We start from the raw sequence: 25,901 nt of genomic DNA on the forward strand, positions 1-25,901 counted from the left end.
GGGGACAGTTCTACCTATGTCTGGGCAGAAAACCAGGGGGCATTACAGTGCCTTCGTTGCAAAATTTCTGTACAAGTGTATATGACAAAATGTTAGAGGCAGGCTAACTTTAGAAATAAAAGAGGTTTATTTAGCTCAGTTCTGGAGTCTAAAAGTCCAAACACATGCCCAGGCTCTTACGAGGACACCCTCATGCTACACTGCCTCAGTCGAATGGCAGGGATGGGAAGCCACGCAGGGAACAAAGACAGGAAGCCAGGGAGGGAGTGGGGTCCTGCAACCCCTTTTGAGGGCACACCCCAGTGGCCTAAGGACCTCCTGCCAGGACCTGGCTCTTGAAGGTTCCATCAGCTCCCACACCATCATACTGGAGACTAAGCTCCTAACACACGAAGCTTTGGGGACACATTCAAACCATGTCAAGTATCAAGTCACAAGTGTGAAGTGTCAAGTCACACTGAGGTCTAGAGATCTGGAGAACCACAGGAGATGTCCTGGCCCTTGTGCTGCATTCATAAATGTCTTTTAAATTTGTCTTTTTTTAATCATTTACTAGCTATGACCTTGAACATGTATTCTCACCTCTTGAAGAGCCTGTTTTTACACCAGAAAAGTAGGAATGATAGCAATGCCCACCCTCCAAGGTTGTTATGAGGACTGTCACAGGCATAAAGCTTTCCCTTTCCTCGGGGCATGGTAGGTGCCCAGCATAAGATCATTCCAACCTGATCTTTCAAGGAGACAAGAATCCCAAGGGCATAGTGACCTTTTCCCGCTATAGGCTATTAGAAAACAAATGTGGGTCTCCTTAACCCAGCTCAAATACAGGGCAGTATTAAAGAGTGGAAATAGAGTTTGGAGATAGATTCTCTAGGGACACTACATTTCTAAGTAAATCCAGCCTCTAGATGCCAGGGGCCAGCTGGTCTAACTGAGCAGTGCTGTAGTTACATTTCTGAATGAAAAAAGAAAAAAATTCTATTTGAATCCCAGTTGACCACAGCTCACAAGCAGGAACTTGAAGGTCTTTTTTTTTTTCATACACAGCAAATTTTATCATTAATACCAGGCTTGTCAGTCAACGGAGGTGGGCATATCTGTTCCCCCCTCTGAACACAGCTTTGCACTGAAAACCACACAGGTTGAGTTGAGACACACACTCGGTGGGCACATGCAGCCAGTGTGCTTTATTTGATTTCCTTCCTGCTGGGCACAGGAAGCTCTTGCACAGTCCAGGAACCACATGCACCTGGCTGGTTTCAAGCTGGCCTTCATGGAGGGCAATGACATGCAAGGAGGCCTGACACTGGCCCCGGGCTGACCCCACCTCCCATCCAGGTGCTTCCGTTCAGGAATGAGGTAGGAGTTTGATGGTGGCAGCTTCTCCAGAGCCGCTATCTGATGTTGCCTTCCCCCATGGGGAAGAAGCCAGGTGGAGAAGGCCACATGGGGCCAGGGCCACAGCTGACTCAGCAGCAGCCTTGGGGCTGCAGTGCCTTTCTGATGCCAGCAGCCAGCGCTTGAGGCGTGGGGCTCTCTGCTGTGCAGCTCACAGGCAGGCCCTTGGCAGTCAGAGCGTGGGCTGTGGTGGGGCCAATAGCTGCAAACTGCAAAGAGGGAAGAGACAGAGCCTCAGCCAGCGCCTTTCGGTACATCACGCCTATGAGGGGTAAGCAAATGACAGCACGGCACAGCTCAGCTTTAGTCGGCATAGACCAAAACCACTGATTTGTACACTCTGAAGGTACACATACTGAATTAGTGAAGTAGTGAATGCTATGGTTTGTAATTACATCTCAATAAGAGGTTAAAAACATAAGAAAGGAGAAAGAAACTGCTTGAGACTGGAAACCAGCAAGCAGCCAACACATCTCAGCAGAGCAGCTGTGACAGAAGAGTGGCCAACAGTGGCCAATAGTTGGGTTGCAGAGTGATTTTTCCACCTGAGCTCTTTTCCTCTGTGGGTGCATCAGTGGTCACAGGACAGCACCCTATGGGGGATGCAGTCTTCCCACACTGGCCCTGGGAAGCCCAGTGCTAATGCTCCTTCCCACCGCTGACCACTGATAGGAGCTGAGTGTGTCAGTCAGCTCCATGTGGCAGTCAGCAGCCTGCTTCCCAACCAGCTCTGCTACCGCCAGCCTGCGACCTCCAGTCACAGAGGCCACCTCACAGGCTGCGTGTGAGTCAACTGTGAGGGACATGTGGGAACGAGGCAATGCAGTCACTCTGATTAGTTTGTTGGTGGTAGTTGTTATGAGTGGCTCACCTACTGCTCTGAAATTACTCCTTTGTGGCATTTACAGACCTGTGTATGGTCTTCCCAAGTCACTGTAAGTAGTGAATTCAGGCCAGAAGTTACCCCCTTGACTTTTTGAGATGACCACATTTTGTGCAGAGCTGTATACAAACAATGGGTCCCACAAAGCTTCCTCGGGAGAGAGGAAGAATACCTTGCATATCTGGGGCCGAGCTGAGGCAGAAAGACCAAGCCACCAACCCACAGGTCTCAGTGCCTGTGAGCCAGTGCTAAGTCCTAGTGATGAAGGAGTCCACAGATGCACACAGACTTCATGGCTCAGGAACAACCCAGGAACTGTTGACAATGTCATCTCTGTTACTTCTCCTTCCCAGCACTGGCAGTGCTGATGGCCCCAGTGGCATCTAACTACTCGTACGTGATATGTTGACCTGCAAGGTGACTGTGGTTGCTGAGAACTGGAGGATGTCTGAAGGGGCTGAGAAATGGGCTGTGCCAAATCTAAGTCAGGCACCTTCACCAGGCCCCAGCTGCTGTGTGGTCTTGGATGATGCCAGCAGTAACCTACTCTAAACAGCTTGAGTTTCACTTGAGATTTCAAGGGTCCATTTGTGCTTTTAAACAGGTTTGTTTAGAAAGAGGGTGAAGTGCTAGGGAAGTGCTCTACCACTGAGCCACAACCCCAGCCCTAAAAAAGTGTGAATGGAAATGTCAGGTTCCCCATGAAGCAGACAAACCTCAGGAGCCTGGGTGAGTTCTGTGGCACCTTTCCGTTCAGGTTGCCCAGGATCTCAAAGCCGTGGCATGACTCAGACAGGGTCATTTTCGGGGTCCATGAGAGCAGCAGCATGACATGGAGGGATGAGGACTAGAACTGCGCCAGCGCAGAACAGCTACTGGCCCACTCCGATGTTGTAAGTGCTCATTATGTGCCAGTTACCAACTGAGCACTTTCTGGGTCTTCTTGCTTTCCTCTTTCTAACAGCAAGACTTAGGATTTTTTTCCCTTTTCAGGGACCCACATGTGAGTCTTGGGCCTCCTAGTAATTCATGATACGAGTCGGGCAAATTGTTCAGCTTCTTTGGGCCTTAGTTTCCTTACCTGTGATGAGGACAATTGCCCAAATCTTCCTGGATACCTGGGCCTGGACTGGCTTGAGAATCTCTTGAGCTACACCTAGAAGAGCTTCACCCACCACCCAGCAGCCCTGGGACTACCATCATGTATTGCCATGGATGATGCCAGCAGTAACCTACTCTAAACAGCTTGAGTTAATAGCCTGAAACACATTGTCCTGGGTTCCAACTGTGACTCTTCCTAGCGGTGAGATGGAGGGCAGGGCACAGCTCTGACCCTAACATGCCACCCTGAAACTGGAAAAGTAGTCGGGAAGCCCCACAGAAGATGCACCTGTGAAAGGCAGATAAAGCTTCTCATTTCCCTGATGACAGGGAGCACTCAATGGTGCTGGCAGCCTCTTTCCTCAACCCGCTTTGGGCCAATTCAAGGGCAGGTCCTTTATAGACACCACAGGGCCTCGATTAGTTGTGAATTTGTAACAAATACAGTCCCGAAAAAATGTGAATGGACCTTTATTTTATGCATTTATAGGTGGTGCTGAGAATCGAACCCAGTGCCTCACACATGCTAGGGAAGTGCTCTACTACTGAGCCACAACCCCAGCCCTAAAAAAGTGTGAATGGAAATCCTTAACATTAAAAGACATGAAAAAGGGATTTTTTTTTTAAAGAATAGGTAACTATTTCAAAATGGCTAGTGGATAGCTGGGAAAGAAAAAGGGAAGGGAAGGATGCCAAAAGTTGCACCAAGCCTAAGCTCAGCACCAAGCTAAGGACTTCACTTGAACTCTCATTAGTCCCGGACTAGTGCTATGCAGGGAAGAACAATGTTTATACAGATAATGTCCACACAGGCCACAAAGAGATAATTATCCCCCTGTTTCAAAGAGTTTTAGCGACCTGGCAGAGCTCCAGCCAGAAAACGGTATTACCTTCCTAACTCTATAGAGCTCTCTGATGGGCATCTGCTAGGCCTGTCCAAGGTGCTGTGACTTAATATGGAAACCTTATCACAATCAGTGAAGATTCAAAAACAAAACAAGCCAGGCCTTGTGGCACACACATGTAACCCCAGCAACTGCAGAGGCTGAGGCAGGAGGATAGCAAGTTCAAGACCAATCTTAGCAATTTAGTGAGACCCTCAGCATCTTAGCAATACCCTGTGTCAAAATAAAAAAAGGACTGGGGATGTATCTCAGTGGTAAAGTACCCATTCAATCCTAGCAGCAAAGAAGGAAAAACAAAAACAAAAATCCCCCAAATACTAATCTTTTGAAAAAGTCCAAAAGCCCATAGAAAAACTATACCTTAATTTGATCAATGCTGTCACCAGACAACTCTTGAATATGCTTGAGACTGTATGTAAGGCCGGAGGGACTGAAGAACGTGATGCTGGCTGGGACACCCTGGGGGAAGAGGAAACAAGACCCATCCTTTGCCAGGAGACTGAGGGGAGACGATGCCCCTGCCCCGGCTCCATCAGCACTAACACCCCAAGCACAGGCATCCAGCAGCTTCAACCAGGAGTAGTTCACAGTTTTGTTGTGATTTTTCTGCCCCACAGAGGCAGAATTCTGGTAAGGAACTGTTCAAAGAGCAGGCCGTGATCAGACAGGTGGGTGAACAGGGCCCCTTGGTTGTTCTGCTGGCCCTCAGGGCTGTGTCTGGCCAGAGAACACGGGCATCACAGAGCCCACAGGCCCAGCAGTCTGGACAATGCCCCTAGTGCCTGTGGTCCAATGGCACTGAGTCAGGCTGACTCACTGTCACCTCTACCTCTCCTCTAGTTGGAGCAGACAGCCTGCATGGTCTCTGATTTGGTTTGTCCTGTCAGGACCCCCAGAATCAGGCAAGGCATCAGGAAGCCTGTCCCAGGAGAGCAGAGGTGTCTTCTGAATACAAATGGTAAAGACATCAATCAACTCAGTCTGAGCTGTCCACTCTCCTGCCCTCGGCCTCCCAAAATCAGTACAGACACGACAGAGGGCTCCTCCCAGCATGGGCTCAGCCTCTGCCCCCACGTGATGGAAATCAATGGCATCATCAAGGCCACTATGCACCTCAGGCTTGCATATACCTTGAATGCTGTACAAAGAGGTTTGCTTAAGTAGCTCCTTATTAATTATCTCCTTATTAATCCTTCCACAAATTTACTAGATAAGTCTATTCCTTTCACAGACCAAAATGGAGTCTTGGAAAGGCCACTTCCTCAAAGTCACTTATCTGGGAACACTGCAACAATGTAGACAATCAGCATCTACAAGTTCATGCCACTCAGCCTGTACTCTCACCATAGGGGCGGGTTGGGGGGCTGTCCTGCCAGGTGTCTCCCTGGAAATACCACATACCTGCTTGGAATAGTAGCTGTCCAGGTTCACTTGGATTCCTGGGTGTGGAATCGTCTGATAGACAGTTATGCTTTCCATCTGAATTCCTAGGCACAATCAAAACAAGCAAACAGGAGATGGGGTTTTGGCTCAGTGGTACAGTGCTTGCCTTGCATGTGTGAGGCCATGGGTTCGATCCTCAACAACACAAACAAACAAACAAATAAATAAATAAATGATATCATGTCCATCTACAGCTAAAAAATTATTTAAAAAAAAAACACACAAGGAAACAGACTTTACTGCCCTAGGAACACGGTGGAACCTCTACCACCCAGTGTGCAGTTGGTAGGGATCTCCCAGTGCAGCACAGTCCTCCTGGAACAAAGAGCTCAGAATCTGAGAGGCAGAACTGAGGGCAAGAGGACCAGCTAGTCCTCTGAAGCCTGCTGAACACTGAGGAGCAGCCCCCACAATGGAGGAGGCCGAGAAAGGATAAAGACCCAAAAACTACAGCCTTTGTACACACAGGTGCTTTTGCTCCCATGTTTGTGTAAGTTTGACAATACAGGATTGTCTCTGGCCACTCCATGAATTCCACACAGATAGGATGCTTATGCCAGGAAACAAAGCCCAAGGACAGCTCTTGGCAGAGACTATGAGTCAGGAGCTCCAGCTACATCCCAGCTCTGCCTCTCCATGACCATGTGCACCTCCTGGTCTCAAGGTACTATCCCCAGTGATGTGGTCAATGTGCTTTAGTCACCTTTGTCCTTCAGCATTTTTGGCAGGATTTCTCTTTTGAGGTTTCCGCAGGGAAAGAGAAGAGGAAATGCTGGTGACTCTCCTGCAAACACAGAACCAGACTTTAAAAAACTTTGTAAAAATTCAGGGGGCAGGCCTGTGCACAGGGCCTGGGGAGGGCAGCTCCTGGGAGGATGAAGGTGTCCAGGTCTCCAGGACCAGCTCTGCTTCTGGATCTCAGTTCTGGCATCTGTAAGTGGGAAGAGCAACTGCTACCTTGCTGACCTTGAAGACGATTATATGAAGATAATGAGAGGTATGTGGTGAAGGTGCTTAGAAAACCAACATCCTCAGGAAAAAAAGGTGCTATTCTACATACTTCCTGCTCCCGCTGGTCCTGAAGTGGCTCCTGGCCTGTTGGCACTGTTTAGAAAACAAGTTTGCAATTTACCTTAGTCAGAAAGGTAAGGATCAGTGGTGTTGGCATTGAGATGATTTTCCACTTCTAGAGGAGGCCTTGGATGGGTCAGGGCTCACACTTAGGAGTCAGCAGGGAACCGGCAGTCAGGGTGCTGTAGCCACTTCCAACAAAGATAGGCTTCCTGTCCACTGCTCTCCTAGCTATGCCAGCAGCCATAAGACCACATGCCCAAAGGGCTTAGAGACAAGATGCTCAGAAGGATCCTGCTTCTCACCACGCCCCTCCACCCCATCTCTATTTTGCAAAGACTGAGGACGTTTTTGGCTCTAAAATTGTTGCAGAATAGCAATGACAGCAGGCAATCTGAATGCTGACCTGCAACATTACTATTCAACAATACTAACGGGCTATAGACACCAGAATCTTCCCCAAATATGAAAAAAAAAAGGCCTTTTGGTAGAATCAACTGTTTCCCCCCACATCTGTCTACCAGATGCAAGAAATTTTAATGCGTGTTGGTCATTAACAGACATTGCATATTTTTTCTATATCCTTAGGGTCTCCCTGAACACGTTTTTTGGTGAATAGAGCAAAATAAGCTCTCCCCACCCAGCAGCATCTCCATGAAGCAGCAGCTAAGCAACTAGAACATGTATGTTACTCTAAGTCAGTATGTATAACAGCTTCCTACTGCTGGATGTTTTCTTCATCTATAATACTCTGTAAATATCAGTTCCAACATAAAAGAATCAGGAAATTGTTAGGTATTGACCACAGATGCCTGCTAAGTTCTCTTTTCCAGTGTGAAGAAATGATTCCCACACATAGATGCCATGTTCAGGAGCTGTTTTCTTAACCTGGGCCCAGGCATTCCTCCCTGTCTACGTGTGGTGGGACAGCGGGTGCAGGATGCTAGGGGTTACGGCTCTCCATGGGGCAGCAGTGGGAATCCAGTAGCAAAACATGAAGTCTAACTTTCCAGCAAGCCTAGCCCCAAAGGCATGCAAGGGACCTTCAGAAGATTCAAGAATCTCCCCATTGCCATATTTCCTCCAAGGGCCCACTGGAGCACTGAGCTGCTCATTCTTATCCTCTGATTCCTAGATGGCTGGAAGTCCCTCCATGGCACTCAGGAGGCTGGGCTGCAGGGATCCCTGAGGTGAGTGCTTATCTCTCTCACATCACTAGAGGTGTCTGGCCCAGAGTCTGGCTTGCAGGCACTCAGGGCTCCCACAGATCCAATCAGCTCAGCTGGCTTCACTGTAAAGGCCTGGCCCTACTGACATGATAGAAAGACCTGAGTACGTCCTGGGGAAACTCTTTGTTGTGGAGGGGCCATCTGCTGCAGTTAAATCTCCTGAGCTAGTTCCCCTTGAGGAGTCAAAGACCATCCATTCTTTTTTGGGAAAAGCTTAAGGCCTGTGGACTTGTCTTCAACCTAAACAGGGCAATGCAATAGTAAACTGCTGGTTTCCAATCTGAAGAGACCAACACAATAGCAAAAGCCAACACAGAATGGTGACTGGTACAGTCCAAAGTCTGCCCTCCCTTCCTCTCACAGAAAGGAGGCCTGGCATTCTGGGTTGTCAGGGCTGAAGGGCAACAATGCTGCAAACTTAGGAGAGTGTTATGAAGCTGAAGGTAGCAAACAAAAGGAGATGGGTTTTTTTTAATAATGTCATCTCACTGGAGAAAATGTGCCTGTCTGTGACACTATGACCATCTCCAGGCCTCCAAGAGAGTGCAATCACTGGGCCCTGGATCACAGATAATTGGGATACAGAGATCAGTTGAGGGCATGGAAGAAGAGCCCAGCAAGCCTGCCTGGCTGCGAGGTCTTTACAAGTCCAGGAGGACATTCCACATGAACTGCAGTGCACCGGGATTGAACCCAGGGGTGAGTAACCACTGAGCCACATTTCCAGCCCTTTTTATTTTGAGACAGGGTCTCACTAAGTTGCTTAGGGCTTCACTAGGTTCTGAGGCTGGCTTTGAACTTGTCGATCCTCCTGACTCAGGCTCTCAAGCTGCTGGGATTACAGGTGTGTGCCATCGTGCCTGACTGTAATGCTTTTGACTCTCCCTCTTCTTTCTTTTTCAAGTTATAACTGTCCTCCAGACTTTACCATTTAACTTGTAATAATTGCTTTTCCATTAGAATAGATGACCTGGGAGAGAAAGAGGATTTCCACACATTAATAGATTAAATAATTTATCAGTTTCACATGCTTACAATAGTGCCTGTCTCATGGTAAATCATAGTTAAAATAAATAAGCAATAACTAAGAATCAGACTGTTTACCACAGCATTGGAAGTAGATTTTTTGGCTTTTGAAATTGGTCTTCAAAGTTGGAAGAGAAAATCATTAATGCTTTGATAAAACCAAGGTGAAGATCCTCATTAGCAGTCAACTTGGATTTTATTTGGATATTGTAATTGCAAATGGAAGATTTATCAGGGCCCCCAGACATGCTGGTGATAAATTAGAGGAAGTTAACAAAGGCTTTGCAAAGAATGCAGACCAGTATCACCCAAGATAAGGGCAGAATGTTTACCAAGCCTGTGTCAGTTAATTGGCATCTCTGCCTTTATATTTCGTCTGTCTCCTCTGCTGCTTTAACCTTTGAGTCAAATTCTACTGCATGTAAACACTTTGATCACTTGAGAAATGTTTCACCCAAAACTCCAATATAGGGTTAACATGATTTAGATTTGCCTAGACTCTCTCTCTCCCTCTCCCCACTTCAAGGCTAAAGACAATACCAGCCACCATGACTGGAAACATCAGACCATGAAAGGTGTGACAAGAGGTGGCCCAGTTGCTGGAAGATCTCCTCCTATTTTTCTTTATTAGTCCCTCTCTCTCTCTCCCATTATTCCTTTTCTGTATCTGTAACTCAACTCCCAGGAATAGAGGAGTTGATCCTCTTCTATTCTTTGGCCACTGATTAAAGCCCTCCTCACTAACACTCATCTCTCAGAGATAGTTTTTCCATAATGAGCTTCCAAACCTGGGTTCAGTAACAAAGATAGTAGACAATTTGCCCAACCAGTTGGCCAGGCTGCAGGGACTTTGCAAGCCCAGGAGAACATCTAACACAAACTACAGTGCAGCCTGCCTTTGGTTCTCTCTTTTCTTTACTTGACCTTCTTTTGGACACCCCCTCTGTGACACTGTGGTGTAATAGGAGATATGCATTTGGCCTTCACCCTGGTTCACAGCTTTTAAAACTCTTGGAACTTCCTGAGTGACCGGGCGTGAGAAGAGTATCTTCCATTATCCAAAGCAAGCTAATGAGGTGTCTCTGGGTGGCCCTAGACAGCTTCAAAATGGATGCTGGTTCCAAAGGAGCCAACCATGTAATCAGAGGATTTTCAGTCCCTCACCCTGATCTCCAAGGAAGAGAAAGGGCCCAGGGACTGAATCAAACACCAATGGTCCATGACTGACAATGAAGCCTACACAGTGGAACCTTTATAACCCACTAACTATGGGTTTGGAGAGCCTCTGGGGCCAGGGAACACGTCCACATGCAGAAGGGTAATGTCCCCCAACCTTGCCAGGAAGAAGCACCTGTGTTTGGTCTTTGCTTTATGTGCCCCTTTTTCTGGCTGTCTACCGGTATGCTTGCGTACTTTATAACAGACTTGTTAACGTAAGTGTTCCCCTGAGTTCTGTGAGTCAATTCTAGCAAGTTACTGAGCCTGAGAAGGGAGCTGTGGGAAGCTCTGATCTATAGCCCAGTTGGACAGTCTTGCAAGACTGAACCCTTAACTGTGGGGTCTGCACTAGCTTTGGGCAGTGCCCAGCTCATATCTGGAGAGTTAGAGAACTGGTGTTTGGCATAAGGAAAAACCTCACACAGCTGGTGTCAGAAGTAGCTTGTGGGTAGAGAGAGATCCCAGGAGTAGCAGTAGCCAAACTAAGAAACCAGTTCTGAACGGATGACATATGCCAGCCTAGGATCTCGAGGAGCGAGGCCCTGGCTTCCTCTTCAATAATATAAAGCAAGAGAAACCTGAGTCTGCGGGTGGATTAGATGCATGGGAAGAGAGAAAGGGAGGTGCAATCTAGAGGAAGGATATGTGCACATCCAATCTCTCCATCCCTTACACTACAAAAGTCTTTGCCCCGCCATCCTTCAAAGGCCTAAAGTTAAAGTTTAATCCTCATATAAATGCAAAATCCCTAGAAACAGCCCCATTCTAAATCCAGGTCTACCTACTGCTGCCCAAAAGTGAGCTTTCTAAAACAGTCAGCTCTTCACCTGGGAGCAAGTTTTAGTGGGAGGGAATTCAGAGAAGGAAGCAGTACCTCAGAGGATGGGAAAGGACAAGATGGAAAAAAGTCTCCATCTGCACCAGCAGCTTCTGCTGTCTTAGAAGTTACAGATGGCCTCTCTGCTGTTCCAGTTGTCAAATATTATATTATGTGTAATGTTCAAGTTGTCTCCAGTCCTTTGGTATAGAAGGAAGTGGACTAAATCCCAAATTAGTACAGCCAGACACATATAGCAGGTTATGGTCGGGAGTGGCTTACAAGCTGATTGTCAATCAGCATTACTACTGAGAACACACCAGGAGTATTTTTCCCTAGGTGATGGTTGTGAAAGGTCAAAAACAACACAAATGGGCTTCATTTGGGGTGATATTTTTCTACTTACTGGAACAAATATATTCAGCCAGCTTTTCTGCATTTCCACAGTTTTCTCCTTCTACATCCAGGCCAATTTTACTGACTGGAAAACAACAAAGAAATGTCATTTCTTTAAGTGGTTATTGAAGTCCTTTGATTCCTGTGTTGTTTTTTAGTATGCAACTATGCAGACATGCACTTTACAAATCAAAAAGAAAAGTCTCTTCTCAAAGCCAGGTAGGAGGATCACTCAGATATGAAGGACAGATCATGCCCCTCACTCCTGACCTTAAATTTTGGGTAAGGACTTAACTCACTTCTCTGAAATCCACTTGCCTATCTATAAGAGGTGAAATGTCAACCCTATGGGACTGTCTCAAAGATCAAGTGAGATAATGACAGCAAACTACTGTCATTATCCTGGGAGGAGCCCAATAAAGGTTGTTTTCTTATCCGCCAGTCAGGAGATGGTGAGCATGTAAGAGCTACTGCTTTTTGCAGGAGTCATTAAACAGCCTTCATCTGTGAAGAAGACAAGCCGCATCCAGAGAGGGATTGTGGGCTGACATACCCAGACAGAGATGGAAGGGAGGTCAGGAAGGGGTTCACAGCAATCTAACAACAGGGACCCACACTCTACAAATGTAGGTCATTTAGGGTGAGGGGGTGTCCTTTTTTTTTTTTTTTTGAGGCTCATATTCATGAACTGAGTAAGGTGCAGAAGACCAAGGCACTTTTCTTTTTTTTTTTTTTTAAAGTTTTATTGCAACAGAACCATGTTTATTTGCTTATTATTGCCTACTTATTATTGGCTACTTTTGTGCTATAACAGCAGAGTTGATTTTTTTTTAAAGAGAGAGGAGAGGGAGAGAGAGAGAGAGAGAGAGAGAGAGAGAGAGAGAGAATTCTTTTAATATTAATTTTTCTTAGTTTTTAGGCGGACACAACATCTTTGTTTGTACGTGGTGCTGAGGATCGAACCCGGGCCGCACGCATGCCAGGCAAGCAGGCTACCGCTTGAGCCACATCCCTAGCCTCCCAAGGCACTTTTCCAGATAGCAAACTGGTGGCTACTCTGCCGAGAATGATGATTGCTATCTGTGCTCCAGAATGTGGGACTTCTTGGAGAAAAGTGGTGTGGGCATTCCTTTTAGGAGCACAAAAAGGCTGGCCATTAACAAATGAGAGCTTCAGTGTGAATACCATTAGCTTTTAGTTTATGGATGATAGATAAAATCTGCTGAGTCAAAGGGGAAAAATGCCATGCATATGTAAACTGTTCAGGCTGTAGTGTAAACACAGACCCCGTCTCCCACATGTTTGAGTCTTTTTTTTTTTAATATTTATTTTTTAGTTTTAGGTGGACACAATATCTTTATTTTACATTTATATGGTGCTGAGGATGGAACCCAGTGCCTCATGCATGCCAGGCGAGCACTCTACCATTGAGCCACAACCCCAGCCCTGTTTGGGTCTTAAAGGGCTCAATGCACAAAGGAATCCTAAAAAACCCTAGGAACAGAAGAGAAACCTGAGAATTTCCCCTAAGATTGTAACTTAACACAGCAGATCTGTTCCCTTGCTCTGTCACAGTGTCCTTAAGGAGCGCCAGGCAATAATGAAGGTTCTTTTACTGAAAGATGCAAGGGAGGATTATTGTTGTACTGGAGATTGAACCCGGGGCTTGTGCATACTAGTCAAGCACTCTACCACTGAGTTACATCCTCATCACTTTATAAAAATTTTGGGACAGGGTGCCACTACGTTGCCTAGACTGACCTTTAACCTGGGAGCCTCCTGCCTTGGCCTCCCAGGTAACTGGGATTACAAACATGTGCCACCATGCCTTGCTATTGTTAACCATTACTGTCTAATTTATAAATTAAATTTCATTATAGGTATGTACATATAGGAAAAAATATAACCTATGTAGGGTGGGTACTATCTGAGTTTTCAGGCTTCTATTGGTGGTGGTGGATCATATTCCTGTGGTGCAGGGGACTATTGTATTGACATCAATATACATTTTTCCCTTAAGTACTAAGACAATGGGAACCATGCCTAGAATACTAATGCACATATACTTTGCTGTCTATAAAGTCAGCACTTGCTCATTTGATTCCTACTCAACACTGTGAACAAGACAATTACTCCTGTACCTGAGAGAGGAGGAAGCTGGGGGTCTGAGAAGTTAGTGGCTCTAGCTTTGTCTGCAAGGCCAAGGACTGGGAATATTTAGTCTGTCCTGAAGCCTACAAAGACTCTCAAATAATGTTCGGAGAATGTGTGTTTGGTCTAGGGCCTCAGCCCTGGGTGTAGAAAGGCTGGATCTGCTCCAACTCAGTTCAAGTGCTTCAACCAACACTTGGGCCTGAACAAGTCCATCTGAAGGGCCTTCCCCAGTCAATGGCTGACAGAGAAACTGCAGATTATCTAAAGTTGCATTAAATAAATAATAAATCCCACCAATCATGGACGAACCTGATGTAGAATATTTTAACAATTGAGACATTAGGATATTGCCACAATGGATCAAAGTTTTTAGACTCGTGTAAACCTGTGGAGTGAAATCTGCCAGTTGATGCCTATACTGAAAAAGTGCCATTTGGAAAATCAGAAGGTAAAATGAAATCCTTGGTGAAAAATCGAAATTGATCAAGAAATGATATTTGAAGATATTAACAAGGTTATGGGTAAGACAGTTAAAAATCTTTTCAACATTTATGAGAAACCATGGAAATGTAAATTATATCTATAGAAAGATAATGGCTTAAAGTGGTAAAACATCTGTATGCTGATGCAGTGGGGTATGGTGCTTTTGGAAAAATTTTGTCACAGATCAAACTGGTCAGCCAATGACTGTCTTTGTTTGTGACCCTGGCAAATAACATCCTCCTCCTTAGGCTCAGTTGTTTCATTTTATTTAAATTTATTAAAGAATTTCTTTTGAGAAACCATGGCATGGTTCCTGGTGGATAACAGAAACTCCAAACAGTAGGTGTCATGAATGATATTAATAACTGTAGATGTGTTCAAAAAGTGTAAATATATATGTTTTTCTGAGTTCTGAATTGTTATTGCAAAGTTGTCGCCCAGGAGGTCACTGGTCTGGGTTTATAAAACCAAGCAGCAGTGGCCACATGTAGCTCTCAGGTACCAACCCTGCAGTCAGAAGAGGGTGGTGGGCACCCTACCTTTGGGCAGCCAGATGGAAGGTGTTCCTTGGGATAGGGGCTGAGTTACAGTGTATCAGCCCACAAGCCAACTAACCCTGATTCTTTAAAAAACCCACAAACTTAAGATAAATAAATTATTAAAACCTCTTCTCAGGATATTTTATGCAGACCAAATGCAAAGTTACACAGCATATATTTTCCCTCAAGCAATTACATCTGCAAATTTGAAGTTAAGTTGTAACATTTGTGAAGAAATATTGACATCTTCTCTCCCTGGATTTCAACACTGAGAAGGGCTGCACTGGATCATGCACTTGACCAGTCACTCAGCTGTTCTAGGTCTCAAGACAATTTGCTCATTTTCATTTCATTTGACAGAATGGAAGAGCAAAATGCATACTGATGCTGCTAAAGTCAAACTGAAGGATACGTGATAGCTCAAAATCTTTATCAGCTAATGTGCAGAAATCTGACTTTAGAGTATAAAAATCCAAGTTGGAAAAATTATAACTATAATGTGTATGGAATAGTTGAGTTTGGGGTAGATGAATTAGTCAGATTTTCATCACTGTGACCCAAACACCTAAACCACTTAGAGGAAGAAAGATTTATTTTGACTCATGGTTTCAGAAGTTTCAGCCCATGGACTTAAGGTGAGGCAGAGCTTCATGGTGGAAGAGTGTGGTGGAGGAAAAGCTGCTCGGTTCATGTCAGCCTGAAAGCAGAGAGAAAGGGGATGGGAAAAGATATAGGCCCCAAGGAACCACTCCCTCCAACTAGGTTCCACCACCTCTCAATAGTCTACGCAGATTATTAATTCTTCAGCGGACTAATCCACTGCTGAAGTCACAACCCTCAAGATGCAATTGCTTCCCCAAAGCCCCACCTCTCAACACTGTTGCACTGGGGACCCAAGTCTTCATCATATAAGCCTTTGGGGGACATCCAGAAACCATAAGAGGACACAAGTCAGAAATTGCCTGTATTATTTTCTTTCCTCTTCTCATTAAAAAAAAAAAACAAAACAGTAAAGTAAAAGCAATTTCTTATTTTGGAGAACTGACATGGAGAGTGGAGGTGGTTCCTTTGGCAACTAAGCACTGAGTCCCTCACCTGGTTGACTTGCTGAGCTTGTGGCAAGTTATCAGCACACAAGATCCAGGAGTTATCTCTAATTAGTCTAACAACTTTCAACCCATTTCGTCCCTAATCTCATTTTGTTCTCTGGAAAATGTACTAATTTCATTCATACCACAATATTTCCTCCAATATTTTTAAACTCATTTGGACAAATGAACTATTTTGAAACTAAGTTATAGGTTAATTTATTTGTTTCTGGTCAGCATTGTTCTAAATATTTAAAGTGTTATAATATTAACTCTCAACAATTCACTCTATGTGTGTTAGAGAACTAATAAACCACTACATGGAGATTACTATTTTAGCCATTTCTTCAAAGAATAATTCATTGGCATTGAGTACATTCACAATGGAATTCATGGGTCAAAGTTTACGAATATTTAAATAAAACTTTTGAATATGTACTGATCAAGAATTTCTTAAAAGATGTACCAGTTTTTAATGTCACTTAGAAATGTTTTAATATATTTATTTCACTGCACCCTATCAGTAGCATTAAATATTTAACTAATTAATAACTTTCTGCAATTTTGTAAATAAAAACATTTAAAAACTGAATTGATGTATTTTACAAAAATAAAGAAGGCTAAACCATTTGGGGCACTTTATTTTTACCTGACTTCCTTACCTAGAGAAGCGGTAGCATTTCCAACCACATACACTGACTTGGCATTCCATTTTTCTTTCAGAGACTTTTCCCAGACTGCAAAATATTAAATTAAATTTGATTTGTAAGTACCAAAGTTTTGGATTGCTGCCCAAGGTTGTTTGTTCACCCGAAGAAACTCATGAGCAAAGCAAACTATTAATAACCCAATGTGAAAGAACAGCATCTCAAACTAAAATTCCATTTTCCTGTTGTTCATATCCTGCAGGGTGTTTTAAAAATCACTTAGGTAAATGTTTCAATATGACTGCTTGAAATAACAATTTCCACAATTGGCACTGAAGCATTTTTTAACATGTACTAGAAAATAAACATAACTTAAAGAATCAATTTGCATGGTGAGATTAAAATTTTAAAAAATCTAGACTTTTAAAGAAAACGTACTGGTCATTAAAAAATGACATTATTATTAGACTTAAATGTCTAATAAATCAATAGTTATGTTTTATTTGGGAAATAAATTTGAAAGTGATCAACAAAATATAATCTCAAATGAAAGGGTTCATTTACCCATGGTTCAAAGTAGAAATAATAAATTTCACTTTCATTAATAAACACAATATAAAAATACAGTAAACTACCATTTTATGACAAGGAAAGATCTTTTAAAAATGGATTAAGGACATACAAAAAGAAAATGGATCATATGTATACATATTATATGACCACTGTGGTTTCAAAACATTTTAAGAAGACAAATAATAGTGTTTTTTTTTTGTCCTAAAATCTAGTAAGAGCATAATTTTCCCCTAAAGTCACCAGTGTTATGGTGAATTTACTTTTTATATCCCAAAGGAAATTCCTTTTTAAACAACAACTCAAAATTGAGTTTTACCTTTTTTCCTACCCTACAAGTGTAAGAATATTTATTGGGAAATTATCCATAGCAGGGTAACAAAGTGCTTCTCAAGGTTTGCAGCAGAACAGTGATGGAGTGAGCACACTGATGGGTAGAGGAGCCTCGCTGCAGAGCTAGCTCTGCCCCTTCAGCAGCTGTGGACCCCCGGCTAGTCGGCAGCCCCCCAACCCTCATCTTCAGTTTCTTCACTAAGCTAAAAGGGATTAATGTATCGGTCCTATCACATACCATTGTCATGAGAATCAAAATAAAAACATGTATGGGAAATGCTTTTTAAACTGCAAAGCATGACAAAGTTGCAGGACTCTGGGGTTTTCTCCTTTCTTATAACTTTCTCCTTCTAAGCACATACAAATGGAAAAATACAACTGTAGGACAAGGCACCCCAAACCCCACTGGGGGCAGTGACAGGCTCTCTCTTCAGCAGGAGGCCCATATGTGTACAGGTCTGCAGCAAGCCCAGCTTGTGGAGACAATGACAATCCATTACCACGTGACTCATGATGACTATTCCAGGCAACCTCCTGGATGCCTTCTCTGGGACTTGGACTCTTGCAAGAGTCACAAACATGCAACTTAAGACTGTGCACTGCATTCCTTGTTCTTCAGGTTCCTCATCTGTCAAGTGGAACTACCAATCCACCTCACAGGGTAAAGACCAAGGACAGCAAGTGGCACAAAGTGGTAAGTTCCAGCTAGTGAGGAGTAGAAGAGTACTACTGTGGTGTGAGGACTACTAGGCCTGCTCAAAGGCAAGAGACCTGACAAGCAGAGAGGTCAAGGAGCTCACCAAGCTCAGGATGACTGCACTCCAAAGCCCTGGGCCAACCACTCTCCCTGCTGTCACTCTCTCAAGCCTCTGCATTGTGAGCTCTAAAGTGAGACTGTGGTATTGTATGACTTGGGTTGTTGTCTGGGTTCAGTGAGATAATGAATTGAAGTATTTCACACAGAGCCTGATGCACAACAGGCACTCCATACATGTTAGCTAGGAGGTTGTTCAGCAGCAGTTATGAATAAGGTGGCTGTTCAGTCTGCACCCCAGCATTCAGTGAAAGGGCTGTGCCTTTTTATACTATTGATCGAAAGAAAGGGAAGGAGAAAGGGAGAAGGGTCAAGGAGATGGCCTGTCATCAAGGGCCTGACAGGGCATTGAAGATTTTCTCATACATTGCCAAGTTTTCTCATCATTCCTTTGAGAAAAGTGGTATTTATCATATTTTCAGAGGAAGAAATTGGCATTCATATGTTCTGAGGAGATACAAATGCCCAGCAAGCTGTGGAGGCACCCTGTCTGCTGCCTTCCAAGAAACATTTGGGACCCAGTACCACCTTGCACACATCTCTGTCAGGGCTCAGCTACTTCTGTCTTTAGTGTCTCAGTGGGAGAAACAGAGTAAATAAAAGCCCAGTGGAATCCAGATCAGACCCACCCTCACCTTCAGTTTTATTGTCTTTCTTCAAACATAATTCCACTGCTTCCACTGCTCTGGGGCTGGTAAAAATGAGTCCCCCGTAACATTCTGGATGAGACAGCTGCACATCAGAAAGCAATAAAGGCATTTTGTATGATAGCTTAAGTTCAACATCTCCTATGGAGCTATGTGACCCAGAATTCTAAATGCTTCCCAGAAGTAGCAGACAAGCTAATTCTTTTCACCCATCCACCACCCCCAACACTTACTGAGGGCTTACTCTGGGCCTGGAACTATTCTAGGCCTTTTGGGATGTACAGGTGAATTACCATAGTACTTCCCTCAAGAAGCTCACAGTATAGGAGACAGACAAGTGCAACTCAGGAGATTGTAGCAGAGGGGGCAGGACCCAGCCTGGGAATGGCTGAGGTGCAGGAAGAGGGCAGACTTTATCTGTGTCTTAATGCAACTGCAATATTCAGGAGGTGATGCCTATACTGAAGACCTAAATTTCAAAACTAGTAATGGTGATATAATGCACTAAAAGTTAACTCCGAGGCAGGCACTGGGCTGTTGTACAGATCTGGTATCACTCAAACTGTGGGTACTGAATCTGTTGTTATGCCTTTTGTAGTGCTGGGCATCAACCTGAGGACCTTGTACATGCTACCCCTCTACCACTGAACTACATCTCCAGCCTAAAGGCTTTAATCTGAAACATCTGGAAGACTTTACTGGGTATGTCTCCTGCAATATTTATTACTCCTGCACTTGGATGCAAAGCTGAAATGGTAGACAGAGCCCTGGGTTTGAGTTCTAGGTCTATCTTTGGCCGGCTGGAGGTCTCATTCTCTAAAATGGGGAAAATACCTGTCTGGTCTGCTATATAGAGGTCTTTCAGAGGAGAATATGAACAGAAGATTCTAGAATTCTGAGAACCACAAAGGTATGGTGCTCTCATAGGCCCTGTTCTTCCTGGCCTACCTCTGGTTATGGGTGGCTTCCTAGAGGAGCCAGGGGAGGCTTGGTGAGAGAAGCCCAGGACGAAGCCTCCTGGAGCCCGGTGTGCCGTCCTTGTGTTCAAATCTGGTGGTAGAATAAGGGGCTAGGAAAATGGCTCAGGCTGGCCAGTTTCTAGAGACCAAACACTAACAGGGAGTTCAGACAAGACAAGTCTTACCTTCTCAGAAAAACTTGGAAGAGATAAAAACTCAAAGGATAAAACAGGGATCAATGTGGCTTCAAGTCCATACAATGCTAATTCCTGCAAATGAAAAAATAGTTCTGGATTGGCAGGGGCTATTCTGAAATAAAGAGAATGGATAGTATCATTAACTTTATTCTGTGTCAAGTATGAGTGTTAGCAGCTCCCCTCCACCACCCCAGCTCCAGGCCCTTGATTCCTTTAGCAAGAAATCTCCAGTTTAGGGGACAATGAATCTTGGGCCACTTACCCTGATGTATGGATCCTGGCCACAATCGTCCTCCTTTGCATCTTTCAATAAAAGAACCTTCATTATTGCCTGGTGCTCCTTATGGGCACTATGACAAAGTAAGGGAAGAGATCTTACTTGGATCTCAAAGAATTTCCCTAAGCAAGACTAGATGGGGGCAGCATGAAAAGGAGGTGATTAACTGCTCGCTGGAGAGATCTGTTCTGCCCACACAGTGACTTGGCGTTAATGGGCTTGCTCTTTCTGAAGACCCCTGTCACTGATAAGGCCAAGGGAGGGCATGTTAGCAGTTGATATCACTTGCAAAGGCAAATGAAAGCCATCAGTGAAAGTCAAGTGTCCCATGTCAGTAGCTCACCATAAAAAAATGCAAACTCTGGGGTGTATCTATAACAAATAGAGAAATGAGCATCTTACATTTATGAAGGTAAATTCATAATTATTTCCATTTCAAGACAAATATACTACGCAGCTTATAAGTACTTTAGGAAATGACTGCATTGGCTTTTGCACTTCTCAAATGATGTTTATAAATGTTGTCAAGTATAAGGAGATAATTTAGCAGCCTGAAGAATTATTTGTAGACATTTAAAGTCTTACAGACTTCATAATCTTTCTTCCTGTAATTTCACTTCTAAGAAGATAAACCCAGATGATACTCATAAACGTGTACAAAGAAAGATTGTTTAACAAAGATTTCATCATCCCACAAATAGCACTAGACCCACGAGTTCCTTAAATGTTGTGCAGTGATTGGTGAGACCGAATAGAGTACACTGTGTGAAGTAGAAGTGTGTTAACTCTGAGAGCCACTAATTATAAATGACTACTAATTATATTACTGGAATATTGGACTATTTACAGGACATTTTAGGAAAATTTGGTTCAAAATGAATTGCTTTGTGTTTAAGCAACCAAACCTAGGTGAATATATTATTATGAAATCAAGTTCTTACTATTGTTGCTGTCCAGGTGTTAAGATTGAGGATGTAAGGAAATGGGCAGTATTTCCTCAAGTTCTCAAAATGTGTCTGACAGAAATTCAGAGCCCAGTTTTCTGTGATGGTCTCTTTTATATGTCACCTTAGCTGGTTATAGTTTCTGGTTATTTACAAGTGTTAATCTAGGTGTTGCTGTGAAGGTATATTGGAAATACAGTGCATCACCAAAGGCTTTCCATGGGCAAGAGCTCTACCACTGAGCTATACCCGCAGTCTTTTATTTTTTTACAGTGCTGAGGATTGAGCCCTGGGCATCTAGTATACTAGGCGTACCTCTGCCACTGAGCTCACCCTCAGCCCTCTTCCTGTTTCTTTATGGAAACAGTGTAAGGAGGGAATCATGGTGTCACAGAACAAGCATAGGATTAAGGGCTAAGGGACATGGTCTCTGGTCCCTGCTTTATGACTTACCATGGTTTGACCATGTTTTCTCCTGTGTTAAGCTGGAATAACCTCTGCCCTAGCCATAGGACTGCTGAAACAGCTAGCACATTTGTTGCACATGCCAGGCTTTACATGCATTCAATCGATGAGGTTTATGCAGAAGTTGAGGTACACTTGTCCTGTTTCGGAACGGCTAAGTGGCAGGTGGGGGGTCATACCCCAAATTCTGTGTTTTAACTCCCCTGCTGTATCTGCCTCTTATAAACTTGGCAAATGAAAATGTTTAGGAAAGACAAAGGTATGAAGATATAAAGTTATCACTATAGTACCAAGTACTTCATTTAACTATAAAACATGTGAAAGCCAAATCAATTTATCCACTGCTAGCAGAAAAATATTCCTTCTGAGTTCTCTTCTGATTTTCTTAGGATAAAACCATGTTAGCAAGAAGCTTGAGCTTTCAGATAGTAACTATTCCTCACATGTGCTGTAAGACTCAACAAACAGAAATCAAATTACTACCCTTATCCCTCTCCTGCCACTCCAGTATAAAATTAAGGGGACCTGTTGCTGGTGATGCTCTGCTGTGCTGGAGTCCCATAAGTAAGCTGAGAAGTCCAGGATAAGCACATGTTGTCAGGTGAATAAACAGGCTGCACTCTGAACTTGAGGTAGAGGGCAGTGGAGGAGGAGCTTTCCCAGGAGGGCTGAGGCTTGGGTTCTGGTCTAGGCTGCTTTTTTTTTTTTTTTTCCCCTTTAGTACTAGGGATTGAACTCATGAGTGCTCTACCACTAAGCTACATCCCAGCATCTTTTATTTAAAAAAATTCATTTTCAGACTCTAGTCTTGCTGAGTTGCCAATGCTGACCTCAAACTTGGAACTCTCCTGCCTTAGCCTCCTGAGTGCTGAAATTCCAGCTGTGTGCCACTGAGCCCAGCTCAGGCTGTTCTTCTTTTAGTTCCTTCATCTATGAAATTGGCTGGAGGATTCTCAGTGGCTGGATTTTCTGAGGGCCCTTCTTTCCCACAGTAGATGCTCAATACTTTTTCACACTGTGGGAAAACACTTTTAACTTTACCCAGCATTTCTGAAACAAGAAATGGTTGCTTAAAGAACTAGGAAAGTGACTGGATTAAGATGGTTTCACAGGTAAGAACGAAGCTCCAAACACTTTGTGTGTCCTGCTGCTCTTTGTATCAGCAGTAACAACAGCTGCCCTTTATTGAGTACTTAGTGTTATTTACTATGAGGGTTCTGCAGAGAAACAAAACCAACAGGATATATCTGTATCTACAAAGAAACTTGTTCATGTGATTACAGAGGCTGAGGAGTCCCACAAATTGTTATTTGCAAGAGTAAAAAGAAAAATTCTGAGATGTCTTAAAGTGACCCAATCCAACAGATGTTCTACATTCCTGAATTATATTAAAAACTTGAGTTAAAAGCTCTGGGAGCTGACCCCAGGCACCACCAACCTCTCTGGCTTCTGGATAGACTTTCTGGACTACTAACCCCAACCAATCCAGAAGTTAACAAGAACTTTTCCTTATGGAATGCCCTCCTATCCCACATTTCCTTTCTCACTTCATGTGATTCCCACCCCTTTTATTTATAGCCAACATAAATTCACTGGAAACAACTTTATGATTTCGTTCCCCAAATCTTCATTAATAAGTGATTTGGGCTTTTGTGGATATTTTTTCCGGTTGCTACCTAGCCTTGCTGTGGTAACTGTGGCACTCATCTAGGATTCGGTCCCTTTCTGGCTAGCATCTGTAGCAACTCAATAATTTTTTTTTTTTTTTTTTAAAGAGAATTCTTGGTCTAGAGACTCAAGAAAGCTAGTGGTGTAGTATGAAGGACTGAGGTCAGATGGAGTAGTTTCCAGTCCAAGTCTGAAGGCCTGGGAACCAGAAGCACCAAGGGCAGATGAAGGACAGGGGCAAATTCTCCTTCTCCCTCGCCTTTTATTTTCTATTCAGGCCCTCAATGGAGTAGGCCCACCCACTTTGGGAAGAACAATGCACTTTAGTCAGTCAGTGGATTCAAACACTAATCTTCTAAAAATTCCCTCACAGACTCACATTGAAATAATCTAATATATCTGGGCATCCCTTCATCAAGCCCAGCTGACACATAAAATTAACTTATTAGCCATCATACTGGGCTAATAAGCATTTTACATGCAAGACTAAAATCCTCATTTAAGTCTGCAATGTAGATATCATCATCCATATACTAAAGGACAGAAGAAAAAGGCTCTGCAAAGTTTGAGGCACTTGTCCATGATCACACAGATTGTAAATGACAGTCTGAATCCAAGCCTGAAGCTAATCACTCTAGATTGCCTTTCTACTCTTTTAAGGCAAATTCTGTACTAAATAGAAAGATTGAGACAGTGGTAATCAATCCATTCCCGAACTAAGGATGTCCCCTGGGATCTGTAATATATTTTTCTTGACTATCAAAACCATAGGTGAGCCATTTATTCACATTTGCTACTCTAATTCATATTCTGACCATGATTTTGAGATTAGGAACCAATCTGGGGTTACTCTCTTCTTTTAGCAACTCATTGTGAAAGTTTTGCACATACACAAAAGCAAAGTTTCTCAAAAAAATTAACAAACCATATGATCCATCAGTTGTTACATACCCCCAAAGAATTGAAAGTAGGAGCTTGAGGAGATGGTTTTATACTCATATTCATAGCAGAATTATTTAAATAACTAAAATGGTGTCCATCAACTGTCAGTTGACAAACAAAATGTAAAATATACACACAATTCGATGTTTTATTATTCAGTCAAAGGAAGGAAATACTGACACACGAAGACTACTATATGATTCCAATTAAAAACAATACAAAGAGGACTGGGGGTGTAGCTCAGTGGGTAGAGTGCTTGCCTATCATGTACAAGGTCATCCTGGGTTCAATACGGAGCAATGCAAAAACAAACAACAACAACAACAACAAAAATCCAAGCAAGGAAATTACCCATAATGTCTCAGTGTCACACTATTGTCATGTTTGCATGGTGTATTCTAAGTCTCTTTTCTAATCTTAGCCTTTTTGAAAGGTGCACATTATAGGATTCTGGCACAACTGTGTGGCCCAATCGGGCCACTTCAAGCTATTCCGTCAGATGTGCAGCCCTGATTTTTAAGTATATTAACATTCATCACATGGCCTGGTGGGCACCATCATGAGGACTCTGAACTAATGGAGACCTTTAGGATATACTGACTTTTACTGAAGAACCACTGACAAGAAGTTCCCATGCTTCTACATAAACCTCTTACACAATGACCACCTTACTTCTAAGGACAGCTCATTCTATTTTTCGAAACACATCTGGCATTCGTTTTTCAGTATAAGAAAACGGATAATTCTCAAAAAGCTGATGGCTTCCCTAATTAAAGATCTTCTTTCATATAGCCTTTATAAGGACCTGAAAATTGCTACCCTGAGCGATAATCCTGACTGGTGGACGCAATTTATTTGGTAGTGTTTTTTCTTTTTAATGAATTTGGATTCCAATATTTTATCGGTCCATTGTAGTTATGCATAATAGTGAGGTTTGTTGTTACATGTTCACACGTGCACACGAAATAGCAATATAATTCGGTCAACAACGTCGCCAGTATTTCTCCTTTCCCTGCCCACCCTGGTCCCCTTCCTCTTTATTGGTCTCCCTCTCATTTTCACGATTGGCTTTAACGATCTTATTTCTTGTAAACGTCCGGAACTCCAGCTTCTCTCGAACTAGACACGTGACAACCCGGACCAGTACTTCCACCTGCGCACTGGCGGCCGCTGAGGGGTACCTCTCCTGTTTGTCACAGGCTCAGGCTCGGATCACGCGACCGGCGCCGAGGCACGGAAGGTGGTCTAGCCTGCTCTCAAAGGGCTTCCAGGAGCCTGGCCGGCCGGCCCCACATCGCCAAGGCCCGCATGCCCGTGTCTTCCTTGGCACCCTGGGCAGCGACACCTACCTCGCGGGCCCCGCGAGGCCCCAGGGCTGAGAAGCGGGAGCCCGCCCAGCGCCACGCGCCGCACTCGGCCAACACCGGTGGGAGGCGGGACCCCGCGGTCCCAGCGAAGGGGCTCAGGGAGACTGGCAACAGAGTGGGCGCCCCAGGGAACTCAACACCTCAGCACCAGCCCCCGGTCCGCCGCAGTGCACAGGTGAGCGGCCGCGCGTGCGCACCGGCGTCCAGGCCGGCGGAAGGAAACCAGCCGGATGGGTCGAACCACTGAGCGATAGGGGTAGCCTTGGAGGGACTGATGAGGGAGGGAGGACGAATGAGAAATAAAGGGCCAGGCTGGGATT

At 44.0% G+C, this 25,901-nt stretch overlaps 1 protein-coding gene and 1 long non-coding RNA gene across 6 annotated transcripts; one reads left to right on the top strand and one right to left on the bottom strand.

The window, feature by feature from the left end:
• Nucleotides 1–104: 104 nt before the first annotated feature.
• Nucleotides 105–25,797, bottom strand: Uros (uroporphyrinogen III synthase). 5 transcript variants are annotated; one of them, XM_046448892.2, is made up of 10 exons: nucleotides 25,564–25,789; nucleotides 20,181–20,268; nucleotides 19,907–20,030; nucleotides 18,751–18,847; nucleotides 16,414–16,488; nucleotides 11,498–11,572; nucleotides 6,434–6,514; nucleotides 5,689–5,774; nucleotides 4,648–4,746; nucleotides 1,470–1,607 (listed from the first exon to the last, which is right to left on the bottom strand). In XM_046448892.2, the coding sequence occupies exons 2-10, from the start codon at nucleotides 20,219–20,221 to the stop codon at nucleotides 1,470–1,472; spliced, it is 816 nt and encodes a 271-aa protein (XP_046304848.1). In that variant the 5' UTR covers nucleotides 20,222–20,268; nucleotides 25,564–25,789. The 5 variants fall into 5 exon arrangements, with proteins under 5 accessions (XP_058436723.1, XP_058436725.1, XP_046304848.1 ...); XM_046448893.2 differs by having other exon boundaries at nucleotides 19,907–19,990; nucleotides 25,564–25,788; XM_058580740.1 differs by lacking the exon at nucleotides 4,648–4,746 and having other exon boundaries at nucleotides 105–1,607; nucleotides 5,689–5,865; nucleotides 25,564–25,797.
• Nucleotides 1,605–16,357, top strand: LOC131424336 (uncharacterized). Its single transcript, XR_009227135.1, has 3 exons — nucleotides 1,605–7,991; nucleotides 8,562–8,729; nucleotides 12,400–16,357. It is a non-coding gene; the product is annotated as an uncharacterized LOC131424336 (long non-coding RNA).
• Nucleotides 25,798–25,901: the final 104 nt, after the last annotated feature.

The sequence above is a fragment of the Marmota monax genome, unplaced genomic scaffold, assembly GCF_021218885.2.
Source record: "Marmota monax isolate L192 unplaced genomic scaffold, Marmota_monax_Labrador192_F-V1.1 WCK01_AAM20220418_F8-fsc00076, whole genome shotgun sequence".
Lineage (NCBI taxonomy): Eukaryota > Metazoa > Chordata > Mammalia > Rodentia > Sciuridae > Marmota > Marmota monax.

What these genes read in the sequence shown, in the direction of transcription:
- Uros (XM_058580740.1), bottom strand. Translation starts at nt 20,221, where the DNA reads ATGCAAAGGAGGACGATTGTGGCCAGGATCCATACATCAGG. An exon ending in GCCAGGATCCATACATCAGG is followed by an intron (nt 20,031 to 20,180) that starts GTAAGTGGCCCA and finishes TCTTTATTTCAG; the next exon opens with AATAGCCCCTGCCAATCCAG. An exon ending in TTCCAAGTTTTTCTGAGAAG is followed by an intron (nt 18,848 to 19,906) that starts GTAAGACTTGTC and finishes TCTGATGTGCAG; the next exon opens with CTGTCTCATCCAGAATGTTA.